Genomic DNA, 18,847 nt, shown 5'->3' on the forward strand with positions numbered 1-18,847 from the left:
ATTTTGCACAAATACTTGCGGATGAGCATACGTTTTTTATTTAAAAAATTTTTTTTTTAATATTTTAACATACAATATTAGGCTGACTTTTAATGACCTTTGACTTTAAAACCGCTCAAAAAATTCAAAATCGCAGGTTTTTCAATTTAATTTCGTTCATCCGCACAATTTAATTTTTTTTAATATCACTGTGAGTCCAGGCTTTACGCACCGACCGCCCCCATTTGATAAATATTAAATACAAAAAAAATAACAAAATCTTGATACTCTTCAGATATAGGCATTTACCGTGCAAAATTCTCCTTTTTTAGCCTCTGAAACCATCCTGCCCCCTTAAGTAAGTTACAAGCGTGGCCTGCTTTTGTTCATGTTTTTAAGTATGTTTTCCAAACTTATTTTATTTTTTCAGCAATCTTGCTTAGGAAAAAGACATGAATTGGAGAACAAATGAAAATCCAAAAAGAATTTTATGAAAACATAATTTGTTTGTTGAAAGTGAAAATACATAATTACTTAAAGAAAAAATGGAAGGGCAAAATTAATAGAGGTTTAATTTGAAGACAACCTGCAAGGCCGAAATCACTCATACTCGAATAACTCAAGCCAACCGAAAACAGGGTGTCCCGAAATCAGTGCCCATCCAGGCTTGAGCATGCGCAGTCGAAGCTCGGAACGAAGAAACTCACTCAACTAGAGAGCAACAAGAACGCAACACCTACGCGGCACAAAAACACACCTGGACAACCGAAAGTAATGCGACAATCAAAGAGAGAGCCCGAAAAGGGGTAGGAGAGTGGGTGAAACGTCAGCTGCATGAGAACCCAATGGCTGGACGTTACCAATTGTGACATTTGCTCTTGTTGGCCAGTGTAATTGCACACACCTACATGAATGAGTACTGCTCAGAACAGAGGGAAAGGGTTTAAATATTTATGAATGAAATTTTGTATGCTTTTCAAACTAGTACAGGGAACAAAATTTGATCCAGTTGTCCAACAATTTGTCCTAGGACATGAAAAATATTTTATTTTATTCTATTGTTATTTCAGTTAGTTCTAGAAATAAATATATGCAAGGATATACAAATTGTCCTACTACTGTGTATGAAAATGCCGGTACTTACTTGTTGGAACAGCAGAGCTTTACGGTGGAATATTTTAGGATGATTCGGGTGGGTAAAAGGTAAACGGTAGACAGTAGACGAAGGCTAATGTGAATTGGCTATAAAATGTTGTGACGATTGCACCTTCAACGTAGAAAACAACTGATATCAAATTTTGTGAAGTAAAATAAACAAGCATTCGACTATATAATACTTATTTTTAATGCTTCCATTCGGACCGTTTCATTCTGACATTTTGCCTACACAGGGATTTTATATCTAAGCGTTCCGAATAGAAACATTTAACAATTTTTTTAGTACCTTTTAAACGGTAAATCGGATTCCAGCAAGTGAGTTGTCATTTGAAACGTATTTTCAAAAAATAAAACTATGCTTAAAGAGTTAGTATTTTACTAAGCCGGGCCCATGAGCTACTATTAATAAAATTTAGTTTGTCACTTTCACCGCTCTTTCTCCTGAAGCAAATACGAGTATTTCGGTGAAGAACATAAACATCACTTGTAAAATCTGCCCATCTTTTTCCCAGCTCCAATTTTCACCTGAACCAATCAGCACTTGAAAAGTCTTTGAAGGGACATTTAAAGTGCATAACAGGACCTTTTATATAATAAATAAATATCTTTGATCGGACGATCCAAGCATGCTTGGAAGTTTGTTGTTATAAATAGTTCATCATCGATCCATGACCAAGGGTAAAAGTCTGTATCAAAAACGTCCCTCACAATGAACTCTCGGACAATGTCAAGCTAATCGCAATGGAAAATCCGAAAACCAATATGGGTATATTGTATTAGAATTGTGATGGTTGACCTCATCCGAAGGGCGTTGATGAGCATTGACCACGTTCCGAGCCGGCAATGAACCTCAAAGAACTGGAAACCACCGTCCACCCACATTACTAAGCGGACCATCAACCAATTTTAAGGTTAATGACTGTGTTTACGCAAAATAATTGCAAGCCGCTGTCAAAAAAGCGGTTAACTAATTTAAATTGATAGCAAAACGGCAGTCGGAACAAGTGGGATGAGTAATCGAGGCGATAGGCCAATAAAGGTCTAAATAGTTTTGTTATGTTTGTTTTCATTTTTTTATGCTTACTATGTACATACGTTTGATATGCTTTTATGGGCAGATTTCAAAATATTACGTATACGCCGCTTGGGTCATGCCCGAACGAGCAAACGATGGGCGACCGATTAAGCTCCATTAAAAAAGCGTTTTATGCTTTAAAAATTGCAAAAATTCGGCGGCCAACTCTATAAAAACAGTTAATGCCGGAGTTTTCGCATTCAGTCAACGGTCGAGGATTACACACGACAAACACGGCCAGCAAAAAATCATGTCAGCGCAAAAGACTAGCAGAGGCCTCTGGTTGGGAATGTTCCTGGTCGCGGTGCTATTGCAGCTCTCCGAGTGCCAGTACTACGGGTATCCCTTCTACGGAGGGGCAAGTGCGGGGGCGGGATCGGCGTACGGCAACACTTACGGCAGCGGCATGTACGGATACCCCTACAGCTACGGGGGATATCCCTACTACTCGTACCCCAGCTACAACCCGTATTCGATGTTTGGCGGAGGCGGTGGATACGGCCAATACGGATACCCCTACGGAGGATATCCTTACGGCGGTAACGGCATGAGTGAGTAATCCGTCACCGTGTCTCTTAATCCTTGCACCCAAGTAATCTACAAGTGTTCTGGACCTGTTTTCTTCTCTAGACGTGGCCTACGCCAGCAGCAGTGGGGGATTCGCAACAGCCAGTGCGGGCGGAAACGGATACTACGGCTGAAAGATAAATGATAAGCTAGTTTAACTGTACATATTGATTAAGACTTCCTACTATGTTAGTGTGCTGACGCAAATAAATATAATAGTTATGTAATTTGTAATCAAACAGTTATCGTTGTTTAACACTTTGGCTTACAAAAGTAAGGAGCTTCAGGCCAAGACACCTCTCAGTTCTACGAAAATTTGATTAGTGAATTATTAGTATATTTATAAATTTTGGCTGAGGTAAAATCGGTAAGCAAAACGTAATTTAAAATTTATTTACATATAGAAAATGTATAACATTTAGTTTTACATTGGCCGTATCTTTTTGTTCGTATATTAGATAAAACGATAACGGTAGATAACTTGGCAATACGAAGTTTTAAACACTTTGCAGTCTAGGGATGGATCCTAACTAAAGAAAACCATTATATAAGGCGAAAAAAACCTATAGTTCTTAAAAAAACAACCAAATTTATCAAGTCTTACCCGATCGTTCCTAAAATTAACAAATACAAGTTTAAAAGATTCAAGAATCGGTATATCAACCCGTTGAGTCAGCACCAAGAACATACACACTTTATAGGGTCGGAAATTTTATAATACCCTCAGAAAGGGTATAAAAGTAACATACGTATTTAAAAATAGTTTTGATATTTGACCTGATACCTTTATTGTAATATTTTGACATATATTTTGTTGATTTGTATATCTGGCCGAAATAATACAAAAAAAAAGTTAATTTTTTTTTTGTATAAATACTGACCTTGTCTGTCACATTTAGAAATTTATAAATTATAAAGTCATTGAAGAAATGCAAAAAAATTGTAATGGTGCTTTCATTTTGAACCCTGCATATTGTTCGCGGGCAATCGATAGCTGTGTCTAGTGTTGAAAAGTGCGCGGCATCAGGACTGTGAACTTATCGGGGTGTCGATAGCTCCCGGCCGTTAGCCAACCATCCAAATTCGTAGCCCTTTCATTTCGACCAAATAGTCTCGCAAAAAACACAAAACAAAGGCATTGACGCTCGCCAAAATCCGCCGCCGTCGACCGAAACAGACATAAAGTAAGCCAAAAATCAGTGCCAATATCGCCGAACAGGGAAATAATGGTGTTAAAATGAAAAAAAATAGCCAGTAATAGAAAAAGGCCAAAAGGCGGCATAAAAACATTTCATTGCGTAATTGGGGCCAGCATGAACAACAACAACGATGACAAAAACAAAGCCAACTGGCTGCATTCTAATGCGCCTGTGTGTGTGTGTGTATCTACAGCTGAGCAGCAAAGTTATTTGTTTTTAACTTGGCCTCAAAGGCAACTTGTGAGCCTGTTTGTTAGTGGATAAAAATCAATGTCTTTTAAATTTCATAGTAGATTATTAAGCACTTGACGCGCAGTGAATAGAAAGAGGAAGACAAAACAGCAAAAGTATGCTTACGTTAAAAAGAACTTGCTCCACATTTTCGCCACCTTTCTCCCTCACACTTTCCCATCTCTTTTCCTCGCACGGGGGCTGCTCACGCGCACCGTGGGGTGTTTTTTTTTTTTTGTTCCGCTTTGCACGACCCCTTCCCCACTGTACATGCCGCTTAATTTCATAAATCAAGGCAGCGTCAGTTAAAAAACAACAAGAACTACTTTTGCTCGAGTCCCCTTCAGCCCCTATTGTATGTACATATCTTTCTGGTTTCGGCAATGGGAAATTTCCGTAGCCACCGCACAGTGGAAGAAGACAAACAGCACACAATAGAAATTACATGATAGACTGGCCATTAAAGCCCGGCATATTTCGACCGAAAAACCGTCGAACTTTCACATTTCAAACTTAACCGACCCGAATAAAAGTCCAAACATTCTATACAATTTGGAAATTAAAGAAAAATTATTAATATATTTGTGTCGGCACACACACTGCGATCAAAATTTTATTTATATTCTTATTCTTAGTGTTCTCCTAACGGAGAATAAAATGTATATAAGAAACATAATTAACTGAAAAAAAATATTCCTTAAAAAAAAATCTAAAGATGTATAACACCATTAAAATCAATTAAATAAAAAAAAATAAATTACTAATCTTATTACTTAAACTCAGAACGAATACAAAAATCATTTAAAATATATTTACCCCACTGTGCGCATCGTAGACAGAACAGCTGATGCTCGTCAAATTTTGCTTATTTGCTTTCTGTTTGTATATAAAAGCGCTCTTAAGTGTGCGAGTGTGAGTGAGATGAGCGAGGGAACTTTAGATATCGATAAAAAAATAAACTAAGCGAAACCAGTCATCAATTGACAAACTGCTCAAGTTGGTCTACATTCTAGAATTGCTCGACAGTACGTACATAAGTACATTTCCCTACGCGGCGTAGCCTTATCTGGGGGGGTGTGTCGTGCTTCACGTTTGGCTGCTTATCAAAATCACGCGACTCGACGCGGACCCCCAATGAATTGTCAAGGTTGCTGATAAATGAATACTAATCAAAAGTTTGTTCGTTTCGCTGCCTTATCGCTCAGATAGCGAAACTCTAGGTGGTGCGAGCCGACGCCGAAGATCCAGACAGACAGCTTATATAATCCGGCAGCGAAGGAGACAGGCCCCTAAATCCGAAATAATGTTGCGAATGCTGCGAAGTTCTTCATCCAGATGCTCCAGTCTGCAGCAGACGGTGCTTAAAAGGTAAGTTTAAGTTGATAAACTTCGAATTATATTCTGACAAGCACTAGACAGAAAACATTTTATTATTTTTTTTTTTCAAAATGTAACTTAAGATCCAAATACTTTAAAATTTGGTTTTAATTTGTATAAGGTTTTGGTTTTTTCCTTAATAATTTTGATTACCAAAATCAATAATAGTGCATTTAAACGATTTGATTATCGTATTAATGTTTTTCACCGCAGTTACACTCGAAGTCTTGGCTCAGTCATACCGGACCTTAACCTCAAGGATTTTCCGGTTGTAAATGAACCGATTCTGGGGTATCGCAAGGACTCCAAGGAGCGCAAAGCCCTTGAGCAGGCCCTTAAAAGCACGGCCTCCAGCTGCGAGGACATTCCGATCGTGATCGGCGGCAAGGAGTACAAAACGTCGGAGGTGCGGTACCAGGTCATGCCCCATGATCACCAACATAAGCTGGCCAGCTTCTACTATGCCGATAAGAAGCTCATTGAGAAGGCCATCAAAACAGCCGTGAGCACGCAGCCCAAGTGGGACCGCGTGCCGATTGCGGACCGCTTGAAGATCTGGGAGAAGGCGGCTGATCTAATGGCGACGACCTACCGCCAGGAACTGAATGCGGCCACCATGTTGGGTCAGTCCAAAACGGCTATCCAAGCGGAAATCGATTCGGCAGCGGAGCTAATTGACTTTATACGGTGAGTACATGTCTGATTCCATTTTTAATTTATAAAAGATTTATAAAATTCAAACAAATAGTTGGTAATCTATATTTTAAAACAAAGAAAGCGTAGTTTCCATAGTCAGAACAATCGACTGTAGCCTTCTTTCTTGTTTTAAAATCCTTTTGGTCAATTTTGTATAACATGAAGTATTATTTCTGGAATTGAAATCCAAATCCACCTCACAGGATGAATGCGTATTTCCTAAAGGAGGTCGCTAAATATCAGCCCATCAGCGAGAACATCAAAGTCACAAAGAACTCTTTGCGTTATCGTGGCATTGATGGCTTCATCGCCGCTGTCAGCCCCTTTAACTTTACGGCCATTGGCGGCAACTTGTCCTACACGCCAGCTCTGATGGTAGGCTAGCCCTTAACCAATTCCTGAAATTTCCAATAAATTAACCTTCCATTTTTCGCAGGGAAATGGTGTGCTGTGGAAGCCCTCGGACACTGCAATGCTCTCCAACTGGCTTATTTTCAAAATTATGCGCGAAGCGGGAGTGCCTGATGGTGTCGTTAATTTTGTGCCTGCCGATGGGCCCGTGTTTGGGGACACGATTACCGCCAGTCCCCACCTAGCCGGCATCAATTTCACCGGCTCTGTACCGTAAGTAATTGCCGGAGTATTGATTTTCCTGTTCATCCATACCATCCCTTCCGGCGACAGAACCTTCAATCGCCTGTGGAAGCAGGTGGGTAACAACATTGACAAGTACGTAAACTTTCCCCGGTTGACTGGTGAGTGTGGCGGCAAGAACTTCCACTTTGTGCATGCATCAGCCGATGTTGAGTCCGTGGTGACATCCACGATTCGTTCGGCATTCGAGTATTGCGGTCAGAAATGTTCCGCCTGCTCGCGCATGTATGTACCGGAGTCTCTGTGGCCACAAGTAAGTTCAAGAGGCATCAGATTACGATGTTTTCGCCATGCTGATCTGTTTAAACCCCCCCCCACCCGCAGATCAAGGAAGGCCTGCTGTGCGAGGCGTCGAAGCTGAAGATCGGGGACGTGCAAGACTTCAGCAGCTTCTCGTCGGCTGTGATTGATGACAAAGCATTTAAACGCATTACTGGCTACATTGAGCATGCCAAGAAGTCCTCTAACCTGGAGATTCTCGCCGGCGGCACGTACTCGGACAGCAAAGGGTACTACGTCAATCCGACCATTGTTCTCAGCAAGGACCCGAAGGACCGCATCATGACAGAAGAGATTTTCGGTCCCGTGCTATCGATCTATGTCTACAAGGAGTCCGACCTGCTTGAGACCATGAAGCTGGTGCACACCTCAACAAAGTTTGCTTTAACCGGAGCAGTATTCGGCCAGGACGAGTAAGAAGTATACTCTTATGGGTTTACTGTTGTTCTATAATATTTGTTTTCAGGGAATTCGTCAAGTGCGCCCTGCAGGAGTTTAAAATGGCCGCTGGAAACTTCTATATCAATGATAAGTCTACTGGATCTGTGGTGGGTCAACAGCCATTCGGCGGCGGTCGAATGTCTGGCACCAATGACAAGGCTGGCGGACCACATTACATTCTGCGCTGGACTTCTCCGCAATCCATCAAGGAGACATTCGTGCCACTGCGGGACGTCAACTATCCGTACATGTGCGAGTAGGCAGGATGAAATAAGATGAAGCATAAAAAGGGGGAGTGGGAAGAGGATTAGAAGAAGCTAAAAAAACCCGACAGGAATCTCATATAACTACTAACTATATATATATATATATATATATATAAATGTATTTTGTTGAAATATTTTTAAACACCACCCCAAGCCCCTACCCCGTAACACCTACCAAGTTCAGATAGCTACAATTCTTACAAACACACACTCAAAGAATCTCAGAACCCAAAAGAATGCCTCGGGTAATGTTGTAAATTGATATGCTGATACCTTTCGAACCACATACACACCACAACATGGATATTTTAAAAGAATAATATGTAATATCATTATTTTAACATACAATTTATACGCAATGTGATTATTTAATTATATAATTTATAATTACATGGCCCGTCTTTTGTTTAAATCTTTATCGATATTATTTGTGTTTTGTTTGACTTATTCCGGTTACGAACTAAATATTGCGCGTTGATGTACACACCTACGTATGTGAAAGCAAACACTTGACAATACATTTTGATTACTAAATGTGAAACATCACCTAGACATATAACGTAAGCATCAAATTCATATTAATAAACATTTAAAATTCAAAACGATAAAAAAGTCTTTACACTGCATTTCTTATGCGCTATAGAAACCATAATAAATTTACTATGTAAATTCAAATGAGTTTCCGTAAGGACTTTTCTTTTGTGTAAAATTATATTCGGGTCGATTGTTTCATAATATTTTTCCCTAAAAACTCATCTCAACCAAATGTTTTGGCATTGGCATAATCAATAACCGATATGATAGCGCATAGTTGTTTATTTTTATCGAATTGTGCTTAGTAGTTTCGAAATGGGTGTTATAATCGAGATCTTCGATATATTAAAGGTGGGTTACATTTCGAGATCGGACGACTTCATCATATAGTTTTCATTGAAACGACATATAAACGCTGTTTTTATTTTAAAAATATTACTGAAGATAAAGTAATTATTACTTCCGAAATACGCTTTTAATAATATAAAAATGGTCCGAACATATCATGAAGTTGCCATCGATTAATTTATATAACAATCTTTCAAGTCCGTTTTGAATTAAAGTAAACGTAAATTCAAAAACGCTATTACTGTGTTATCCCAATTCAAATTTTGTTTGGTATAGAAGCATACGCATTATATAGTAATAAACAAGAGAGTACGTATTGCATTTGTGCGATACAGAACTCGTACCAAATGCTTTTAATGCACTTCTAAATTCGAATTAATGTGAAATGAGCCATATGCATTGATATACAATTGAATAACAGAGGTCCCCTCTGATTATTAATTTAATAATACTTCTGGACCTACATCATTCAATTTTAAAACTTTCATTAAAACTACAATTTTTTTTTTTCCTTTTACTTAATTTGAACTAAAATTTATTACTTGCCGGTTTCGACAAATTTGTGATTTATTCTTTTACATATTGAAGTTCTGAAGGGATATTACAATTTTACAACTGGAATCCGAAATCTGGTTATCACCACAAATGAATAGCTTAAACACTAGTCGGAATTACAACCCTTCGTTTAACCCAAGCGTCTGGCAAATCCTTTAGTTCGTATCCTTTTGGATTTTTTTTGTAAACCTTTCAAAACTAGTTAAATAAAGGTGATAGTAGAATGGTTAAGGATTTAAGTCTAAAAAGGTTTATAAAAAGTCAGCATAGGTCTTCCGGTTACATCCAGATTGATCAGGAAAAGAAAGGGTTTTATCCGCTATAGCAATAATAAGCACTAGTTTGGATGAGGAAAAAGATGGCTAAAGAAGTAGGTAGGTCACGGTTTTATTGACCGCCAGTTCGCATTGATCAAATTCAAATTAAAACTTAGGATATAAGAGCAAAGGACTTTTTTAAATCAAATCAAAAGTTTGGAAAGACTTTACATGTTGGCGAAAGTATTGCATAAAGAAACTATTCTACATAGTTACTCAGCTTGCTTACAGACTAAACGTATCCTTTAGAATATTGATTATTTCATAGTGTATGTATAAATCTAGTCAAATTTTATTGAATTGACTCCCGTGTCAATTTGGCCGCCTCGATAGCTGCCACGCTTCTTCTTGGTCTTCTCGTGTTTGAAGGACTTGCCGCGCGTGTGCTTCAGGTCCTTATTGGCCCGCTCGCCCCAAGAGCCGGCAGCGTTTTTCTATCGTGGTTTACAAATAATATAAACAGGTTAGTCGATAACAACATTACTGCATCAAGGATGTGTTTGTGTGTGTGTTTACGGGTGGGAGGTGCTAACTAAACTAACTCTAATTGTCGAACGTGATCTTTTTGTTTGGCTTGGGCGCCGACGAGTCGAAGGACTTGTTACCAAATCCACCGCCACGTCCACCGCCCCCACGGCCACCGCCTCCCCGTCCGCCAAAGCCGCCGCCGCCTCCACGGCCGCCTCCACCACGTCCGCCGAAGCCACCACCGCCTCCACGGCCACCACCTCCGCGTCCGCCGAAGCCGCCTCCTCCTCCTCCACGTCCGCCGCCGCCGCCGCCTCGTCCTCCGCGTCCACCGCGCTGGTTGTTGTCGAAGCCTCCGAAGCTCCTGCGATCGCCAATCTTCTTGAAGCCGCCTCCCTCGCCGCCATCCTCGCCGTTATTCTTGTTGGTCTCCCAGTTGCTGCGATCCGGACGTCCGGCGAACCCGGATCCGCCCCGGCCGCCACGACCGTTGTTGTGCTTCTTGAAGCCGCCGTCCTGAAAGGGAGAGAAACGCCAAAGAGGGCAAACCACAAATTAGCAACGATTTGAAATGCAAGTTCAAAATGGGTAACTGGAAAGTGCCACAAGTGATTTGAGTTTTCTACGCGGCGCAACATGCTAATTTGTGTGTCACCCTCTTCTCGGCCTCTCGGAAAACCCTACCCCCCCATTTCGGCCTGCTCCCTCAGCCCTCTCCCCAAACAGACACACACACACCCAGATGCGCGACTCAAATCCACTGCGGCACTCACCTTCGCCTCGAAAGACATGTCCTGGACACGGCTGTCCACGAGCACCTCCTCGGTGCGAACCCGCCGGAAGGGTGACCGTCTCCGGCCACTTCCCCCTCCGCTGTTGTTGGACTGATTGTTCCAGCTATTGTTGTTGTTGGGTGTGGAGGTGAAACTATTGTTCTGCGAATGGTAAACATATACAAAATCAACTGTCTTCACAGGATTCGGACAAGGTGTAAAAAACTTTGGAATCCAAACCTTATGTTCGATTTGACCATATTCTAATCATTCGTTATAAATGCATTTAACTCGTAATTAACAGGCTAATAATTTAATACAAATAAACTGCTTTACCCAGCATGTTCCAGATATCTCTGACGACTAACTTAAAATCTGTCGGATAACCCAAACTTCTCTTGTTTAGGAAACTAATCCAGAATTCAGGACTGCGCATCAGCACTACTTAATGCCCTGAAAATAAAATAAACTGACTCACCTGCTGATCTCCCGATTTGACAAAGTTGTTGTACTTCTTGTTGGGAGTAGCGTCGTCCTGGTCACCACCACTGAACTTGCGCTTCTGCGCGGGCTTTGCTCCGCCATTGGCCAACGCCTTGGGCTTCACCTCGCCGGATTCCTCGCCAGAGTCGTCGCTGCTGCTGCTTTCCTGCGCCTTGGCGGGGGTAGCGGTCTTCTTGACAGTTGGCTTCACCGCAGGCGCCTCATCGTCGCTAGAGTCCTCGCTGCTCGAGGCGGCGGCCTTGGCCGGTGCCTTGGGAGCAGCTGCCTTGGCAGGCTTTTCGTCCTCAGAGCTGTCGCTATCGTCAGAAGAGTCCTCGGAGTCTGCTTTCTTGGCAGGAGCAGCCTTTGCAGCAGGCTTGGCTGCCGGCTTCTTAGGAGCCTCATCCGAGTCGCTGTCGTCACTGGATGAGTCCGGCCTTCTTCGCTGGTGTGGGCTTTGGCGTGGCAGCAGCCTTTTTGGGTGCCTCGTCTTCCGACGAACTTTCCTCACTGGAGCTTGCAGCCTTCTTGGCGGGAGCAGCCTTGGCCGGCGTGGACTTGACTGGTGCAGCCGCCTTCTTGGGTGCCTCGTCTTCCGAGGAGCTGTCTTCACTGGAGGAAGCAGCCTTCTTGGCTGGTGTCGCCTTGGCCGGAGCCTTTGCTGCCGGCTTCTTATCATCATCGGAATCGCTGTCCTCGCTGCTGGAAGCGGCAGGCTTAGCGGCAACTTTAGCGGCAGCCTGGACCGCAGGTTTCTTAGCGGCTGGCTCGTCGTCGGAGTCGCTGTCCTCACTGGAGGATGCAGCCTTTTTAGCCGGAGTAGCCTTGGCCGGAGTGGCCTTTGCCGCTGGTTTCTTTTCCTCCTCGGAACTGCTGTCCTCGCTGCTCGAGGCTGCCTTCTTGGCGGGAGTCGCCTTTGCTGGCGCTGCCTTCTTGGGTGCCTCGTCTTCCGAAGAACTGTCTTCGCTGGAGGAAGCAGCCTTTTTGGCGGCTGGGGCTGCCTTGGCCGGAGCCTTTGCTGCTGGCTTCTTATCATCATCGGAATCGCTGTCCTCGCTGCTGGAGGCTGCCTTCTTGGCGGGAGCCGCCTTTGCTGGCGCTACCTTTTTGGGTGCCTCGTCTTCCGACGAACTGTCTTCGCTGGACGAATCTGCCTTTTTGGCGGCTGGGGCTGCCTTGGCCGGAGTGGCCTTTGCCGCTGGCTTCTTCTCTTCCTCGGAGCTGCTGTCCTCACTGCTAGAGGCCTGCGGTTTGGCGGATTTGCCGTTGGTCAGTGGAGCCGCTGCTGCTGGCTTCTTGGGGGCCTCTTCCGCATCGGAGTCGGAGTCGCTCTCATCGCTGCTGTTAGCCGCCGTCGCTTTGATGGCCGGGATCTTGGTGGTGCTCTTGGTCTGGTAGAACTGCACAATCTCTGTCAGCTTTGGCGTGCTCTTAGCTACGCTGGCCTGTGGGAGGAAAAGTGGAAAGTTGTTGGTTAGCGAACACGTGGTCACAGACGTGGTTCAGATGGGCATGGGCAGGTGGACGGGGCACGAAGCAACTGATGTAGTGAACAGAAAACCGGCTTCTTAGTCCTGCCCTGCGGAGGCAGACGTCACAGGTTTTTAGTGCATCCAAAGCGGACACATTGCACTTGCCGCCTTGCACCGAAACTCACCGCCTTCGTCTTCTGCTGGTAAACCTTGGCCAGGTTCTTGTCCTTGGACTGCAGGTACTCCAGAACGATTGCATCAGTGATCTTCAGCAGGTCCGTCATGATTGTTTCAACTATTCTTCTTATTTTCGATCCGCGTTTAATTCCTAGCCGCACGCTCGTTCACACAAAAAAGAATGCGCACACACACGTGTTTTGTCAGTTAAACGGTCTGGCAACTTAAGCCGACGGTCACACGGTCTGGCCACCCTGCACTATCTGGCCTCTACACGTTTTGCAACACTTGTAGTACAGTAGACATCCGTTACGAGAAAAACGACAATACAGATGCTTAAAAAATTTTCAAGTTTTTTACTAAGAGATATAAATATATATTTAGATCCATTTATATTTTTATATTGAATAAGTTAATATTAACAAATTAACGTATTAAAGGAAATGCATATGTAAATTACTATTAAGCCCGAACAGACAATGGTAATGTAAGTAAGAGTTTGATATGTTCCCAGTTTTTTCTTTGTCCCTAATTCGAATTGAAAAATGTGCGTTTTTAATAAAACAATAAATAAAGAACAAGTGTCGTGAGACCTTTTCCGTTTTTTTTCGGTATATTAAGGCGCTCCGGGTGCGGTCACACTGAGGGGGGTAATGTATTTTTGTTTGTTATTCAATTGGGTTGCGTTGTGTGGAAGTATTTAGAATCGAGTGTTTTACCAAGACTACTGCTGCTCCGGATCCGGTAACGAGATCTCGCCACGCCATGGCTGCGGAGGCGGTTTGCCAAATCCTGCGACTAAACGACGACTGTCTGGACGAGATCTTCGACCGCCTGCAAGACCTGCCGACCGAAGTGTCCTTCGCGCGGACCTGCCAGCGACTGCGACATATCTCCCTGGCCAAGTGGCGCACCAGCCGTGCCTACGAGCAACTGGATCTGGACAAGTGGCGGGAACTGCTGCCCAACTACGAGGATCTGGTCTACTTCCTCACTCAGATGCGGCCGCACATCAGGGAGATGTGCGTGAGCAGCTGTCTGTGCGCCCTGCTGAAGGACCTGGACGAAATGCACATCGCGGAGTTGCCCCTGGTGGCAAGTTTCTACTACGATCCCGAGGACGTCGACTGTTACCCTTCGAACCGGAGCATTCGCAAGCTGGCCCAGCTGCTGCCGGGATTGCGCAAGTTGCGCCTCACCACGCCCATTGACGGGCGGTATCTGTCCCACTTCCAGCATCTGCAGGAGTTGCACCTTTACGAGGACCAGCACAAGGCCTACGAGCTGCAGCAGGAGCATTTGGACGAAGTGTGTCAGTGAGTAGAGATCTAAAGTACTGACTGTTAGCAACTCGCTCATTCTTTCTTTTTACTTGCCCCACAGCAAGCTGCACGACCTTCGGGTTCTGGACATTCGGACATACGACATGATCAGCAAGCTGCAGCTGGGAAACTGTGTGCAGAGCCTCAGGAAGCTCTCCGTTCTCAAGCTGAATCTGGCCACCTTAAAGCCCATATTGCCGGCAATTCTGGAGCTGCCTTCCCTCCGGCAACTGGTCGTGCTGCTGGACAACGAGTGGCACTATACCACCGATGGTCAGCCCGGATAGCTACGACCACAAGATCCGCGAGGTCGGCGAGTTCTACGAGATCATGGAGCGCAAGGCCACGGACATCGTGGGCTTTGCCGTGGACGGCTACTATATGCCCCTGGAACCGGGCTGGGATGAGAAGCTGCCCATTTGGCCGCATCGCAGGCTTAAGCGCCTGGCCATTTGCAGCTGGACCCATGCGGCCGACTACCTGGAGCGCTACACCTGTATGACAGACCTTCAGCTGCTCTGCCTTCCGCAACTGGAGCCATCTGAGCGACGACATTCTGGTCAGATTCGTCGAGCTCTGTCCAAGACTGGAACACCTGGACGTGTCCTACTGTCGCGATCTTACGCCGAAATTTCTGCCCCGCGCCCTCAGTGTCCTTAAGCAGCGAGAGCCGTATAAACAAAAGCCAGGATTTGGACGGTCGCCGCCGCTGCTGCTCTACTATGAGCTCAGTGGCTTTGAGGATTTTGTGGATAAAGCGGTAGGTATTTCACAGCTTGTCTTGCTCTTTTTCTCTCTAATGGTCTTATCCACTGTAGAATCTCAAAAGTTCTCCGGAATATCGGGGATATATTGTGTTCACAGCTGACTTTCCCGTCGGTTCGGAGCGGGGTCTGAGCTTTGTGGACCGCGGCTATCAATTTGAATTTGACTGCCCTCTAAATATGTAAATTAAATAATATAATAAATATTTATTATTAAATATTATGTTGCACAAAACATCAACATTTTTTATTATTCCCAGTTTTGAGGAATGTGCAGCTTAGATAGGACTGCCTCTCTCTTTAAATATGCATTTTTTTTCGAGACTACATTTTTTTTTATCTAACCAGTGCCAGACAAAAGTTGACTGACACTGCATTTTTTTTTTAATAAAACTTTTGAAGTTTTTTATTGAGTAACCGGTACTAAAGAATCAAGTTTTAGGGACGGTTTCTCATTGTCAATTTAAAATGTATGTGCGATTTAACAATTAGCCACCTGACCAACAAAAGCAATTGTTAACCGGTAATTTAACTGAACGTTAATAAATAACTGTGTTATTTCTACTGTCAAACACATGATTGCTTAAATGAAGTCTGCTATTTAAGAAGGATCATATCCTCGTTCGATTAGTGGAAAGCTATAAAAACATTTTGAAAAACAAGAAGTGACTACATAGAAACAACAAAAACTTGACAGAAAATCTATTTTTTTCGCGTTTAGTATAAATAAAAAAATATGTAAATTGTACTATAAAAAGAATGTTAAATTGAATATTATTAATTTCATCTTATAAAAACACCCACTTATCCTAAAACTTTGTTTTGAGAAAACAACCTGTACTTTAAAGGTCTCCAGGAGCTTCCCCCGAAAATCAACAATAACTTCCAGAGTTTTGGAAATTGTGGCTTGAAATTTTTAAGGAATATTTTTAAAGGACAAAAAAAAGTTTATTAAAACCGAGAAGGCAATAATTTAAGCAATAATTCAAACTTAAGCTGGTGATAGCCAAAAAAATAGCTATGCAAGAATACCCATACTAAAATATTTATCGTGAACGGCAAAACAACATCTGTTTCAACTTAACTAACAGATAGAGTCTTAACTGCAGCTGTTACACATTCCGACATGGATTTTGTTAGTTTACCAAAACCATAGACATATGTGCATATCAGAGCAAATAACCACTACTTTTATGTCAACCTGGAGGTTAAGTGCAGTTTCTCAAACATATTTGGATCTTGCGGACTTCAGGACGTAGGTGTGAACTCTACACCTATGTACATATGTATGTACATATGTATGTCGATGATCAACAATACTGGAAATGAAGAGGCATAGAAACCAGTTCAAGCGGGGTCAAAATTTTAGTACGGACGAAGAGTTTTTGCTCATCACTTTAGCCGCCGAGCAGAGAAAGATTTTCGAAAATAAAAGATGCGACTCTGTGACCTGGAAAGCAAAGGAGTTAGCCTGGGAAAATCTGGCGGCCACCTATTCGATCAAATCTGGGATTAAGCGCTCCGGTCACAGCTTAAGAGCCAAGTACGAGAGTTTAAAAAAGAAACTGAGCGGTGGGCTTCCCCAATGGCAGCCGCCCACAATTTCCGTTTCCGAAAAACTCAAGGCAATACTTGGAGATGACGACACGGGTGGCGAAAACTCTGACAGTGATTGTAAGTCTTGATTGGTTAATTGCTGCTAAAGACAACGCCTTCATTTGCCTTCCAGGTGTTATGACTGAGACGCCGTCGGAGGGTCCTTCGGGATCTTATGTGGATTTGATCGATTTCATTGAGGAGAACTCTGATGAGAATGTGGCTTCCAAGACAAGGAATTCGACACTGGTTGCACCACCTAGAAGTCCGTCTGCCAGAACAGGACCCAAAAGATGTGAAATGAGCAGTCTATTGGAAGAGGAAAAATTGCGATTGATCAGGGCACAGCGTACTTTCTACGAGCAGGAAAATATTCGAGCACAGGAAAAGCATCTGGAGGAAATGGCAACCTTGAGTGCGAAACGCGAGCTACTTTGCTTAGAAATAGCTGAAAAAAAACAAAAACTCTCTGTAAGCATTGAAATTGATTTGAGTGCTAATGTTATTAAATACTTCTGCTTATTGCTACTTTGCAGGATGCTCCAAAGGATTGATGTTCTCTAATCTCAATTTACTCTAAGACTAATAGACCTATTCTATTTTTGTATTACCTATCGAAATACTTAATAATGAAATCGTTTCTGTGAAACCCATCGGAGGCATCCACTATGTCATCGATTTCCTCGTCATCCCCAAACGACTCCGGTGACGAATCCTCATCCTTGGGGGGCAGTGGATCTTTTTCCTGGATGGCTATGTTGTGGAGCACCGCACAGGCAACGATGACCACTTTGGCAGTATCAACATGGATGCGCATTCCGTAGGACAGAACCGGAAACCGTCGTTTCCAAGCCTCAAAACACCTGGAAACTATGTTGACAGTGGCGATCTGGGACTCATTGTAACGTTTTTCCGCCTCCGTGGTGGGCTTAGCAACGGGGGTCATCATGTACTTGCTTGACTTGTAGCCATTGCCCAGAAGAACACTATTTTCGAATTCACCGCTTTCCCATCGCTGTTTCAATCGACTGTTTTCGAAGATGGTGCTGTTTGGGGTTGAGCCAGGCCACCTGGCCACCAAATCATTGGATAATCAACTGCGCACTGGAAACGGCCTGGACCTTCAATGTGAAGTGGCCTTTCCGGTTGCGGTATTCCTCATCTTCTCTCTGCCCTGGGGATTTGATCCGAATGTGGGTGCACCCAATGGCCCCCATCACATTAGGAAAATTGGACAGCTTTTGGAGTCCTTCCACAACGTCATCGGGATCGCCAAACTTGATGTACTCCCTGGACATGGCGGCAATGTTGAAGGAAACCTCTTTTACGGCTCGACAAGCGGAGGATGTGCTCACTTTGCAGAAGTCCCCGAGGGTCACTAAAAACTTTCCACAGGCATAGTATCGTAGGGCCAACAATAGTTTGTCCTCCGGACTCAGAGCGTAGTTTCTATGCAGATTTATAGCGTTAAAATGGGTTTCTTTCGCAGTTCAAAATGTAACAGACCTGGATGTCAGGTGCTCCATCTTCCCTCCTATTTTTTGTAAAAGCATCGAGCAAGTAGCCTTCGAAACCCGGAATTTAGCTATAAACTCATCATCGTCCATATCCTCCAAAAAGTTGGGCCTCGTTTGGTATACCCGGGGCTTACGATGTCGTAATCTCCAATTCTTCATCAGAGTCTTCAAGTGAGTTTAGGTAAATAGCGCGACTCAAATTCATTTCGTTTAAATTTACGCCAAATAAAATTGTTTTCTCTTATTCATTGGGGGGATTCCATAATTGATTTGGGTAAATTTTCGTTAAAAAAAAGTAAATGAATCCACGTATAAAAAACAGTTTTTTGGAGTAATTTCTAGTAACAAATTATTAGCCAAAAGAACTGGCAAACGACCAAATCCCTGAATTTCTGAAAATTCAGCAGTAATTTAAACTAATGGATTTATAAACAAGCTGTCTAAACTTTTATATTTGCACATATTTTTTCATTACTTTCATGTTGGGACCAGTGTTGCCTTCTTAATTTTAGTAGAAAAGCGCGACTACCCTGACTTTTCAGCAGTTCAACATAAATTGGTTGCTGAATTGCTGAAATTTCCAGTTGGATTTGTATGGA

At 43.1% G+C, this 18,847-nt stretch overlaps 6 protein-coding genes across 7 annotated transcripts; 4 read left to right on the forward strand and 2 right to left on the reverse strand.

Annotated features, from left to right (window-relative positions):
* The first annotated feature begins 2,271 nt into the window (after positions 1–2,271).
* On the forward strand, positions 2,272–3,050 carry LOC128259796 (shematrin-like protein 2). Its single transcript, XM_052992382.1, has 2 exons — positions 2,272–2,763; positions 2,843–3,050. The coding sequence occupies exons 1-2, from the start codon at positions 2,463–2,465 to the stop codon at positions 2,911–2,913; spliced, it is 372 nt and encodes a 123-aa protein (XP_052848342.1). The 5' UTR covers positions 2,272–2,462; the 3' UTR covers positions 2,914–3,050.
* Positions 3,051–3,805: 755 nt separating this feature from the next.
* On the forward strand, positions 3,806–8,064 carry LOC128259789 (delta-1-pyrroline-5-carboxylate dehydrogenase, mitochondrial). 2 transcript variants are annotated; one of them, XM_052992375.1, is made up of 8 exons: positions 3,806–3,963; positions 5,415–5,577; positions 5,800–6,273; positions 6,486–6,657; positions 6,719–6,906; positions 6,967–7,189; positions 7,261–7,628; positions 7,682–8,064. In XM_052992375.1, exons 2-8 carry the CDS (start codon positions 5,513–5,515, stop codon positions 7,914–7,916), a joined length of 1,725 nt encoding a protein of 574 aa, XP_052848335.1. In that variant the 5' UTR covers positions 3,806–3,963; positions 5,415–5,512; the 3' UTR covers positions 7,917–8,064. The 2 variants fall into 2 exon arrangements, with proteins under 2 accessions (XP_052848335.1, XP_052848336.1); XM_052992376.1 differs by lacking the exon at positions 3,806–3,963 and adding an exon at positions 5,097–5,234.
* Positions 8,065–9,967: 1,903 nt separating this feature from the next.
* LOC128259783 (nucleolar protein dao-5) lies at positions 9,968–13,226 on the reverse strand. The gene is given in 4 exon segments (XM_052992347.1): positions 9,968–10,660; positions 11,396–11,830; positions 11,832–12,845; positions 13,058–13,226. Coding segments are annotated over 4 exon segments (1,989 nt in total). The 5' UTR covers positions 13,157–13,226; the 3' UTR covers positions 9,968–10,219.
* A 449-nt stretch (positions 13,227–13,675) lies between these two features.
* Positions 13,676–15,369, forward strand: LOC128259790 (uncharacterized). The gene is given in 5 exon segments (XM_052992377.1): positions 13,676–14,365; positions 14,433–14,631; positions 14,633–14,896; positions 14,898–15,131; positions 15,190–15,369. Coding segments are annotated over 5 exon segments (1,380 nt in total). The 5' UTR covers positions 13,676–13,814; the 3' UTR covers positions 15,322–15,369.
* An 831-nt stretch (positions 15,370–16,200) lies between these two features.
* Positions 16,201–17,408, forward strand: LOC128259792 (uncharacterized). Its single transcript, XM_052992379.1, has 3 exons — positions 16,201–16,809; positions 16,865–17,202; positions 17,268–17,408. The coding sequence occupies exons 1-3, from the start codon at positions 16,461–16,463 to the stop codon at positions 17,283–17,285; spliced, it is 705 nt and encodes a 234-aa protein (XP_052848339.1). The 5' UTR covers positions 16,201–16,460; the 3' UTR covers positions 17,286–17,408.
* LOC128259791 (putative nuclease HARBI1) lies at positions 17,253–18,728 on the reverse strand. Its single transcript, XM_052992378.1, is given in 3 exon segments — positions 17,253–17,815; positions 17,817–18,180; positions 18,238–18,728. Coding segments are annotated over 3 exon segments (1,011 nt in total). The 5' UTR covers positions 18,408–18,728; the 3' UTR covers positions 17,253–17,338.
* Positions 18,729–18,847: the final 119 nt, after the last annotated feature.

This window comes from Drosophila gunungcola (assembly GCF_025200985.1).
Source record: "Drosophila gunungcola strain Sukarami chromosome 3L unlocalized genomic scaffold, Dgunungcola_SK_2 000009F, whole genome shotgun sequence".
Classification (NCBI taxonomy): Eukaryota; Metazoa; Arthropoda; class Insecta; order Diptera; family Drosophilidae; genus Drosophila; species Drosophila gunungcola.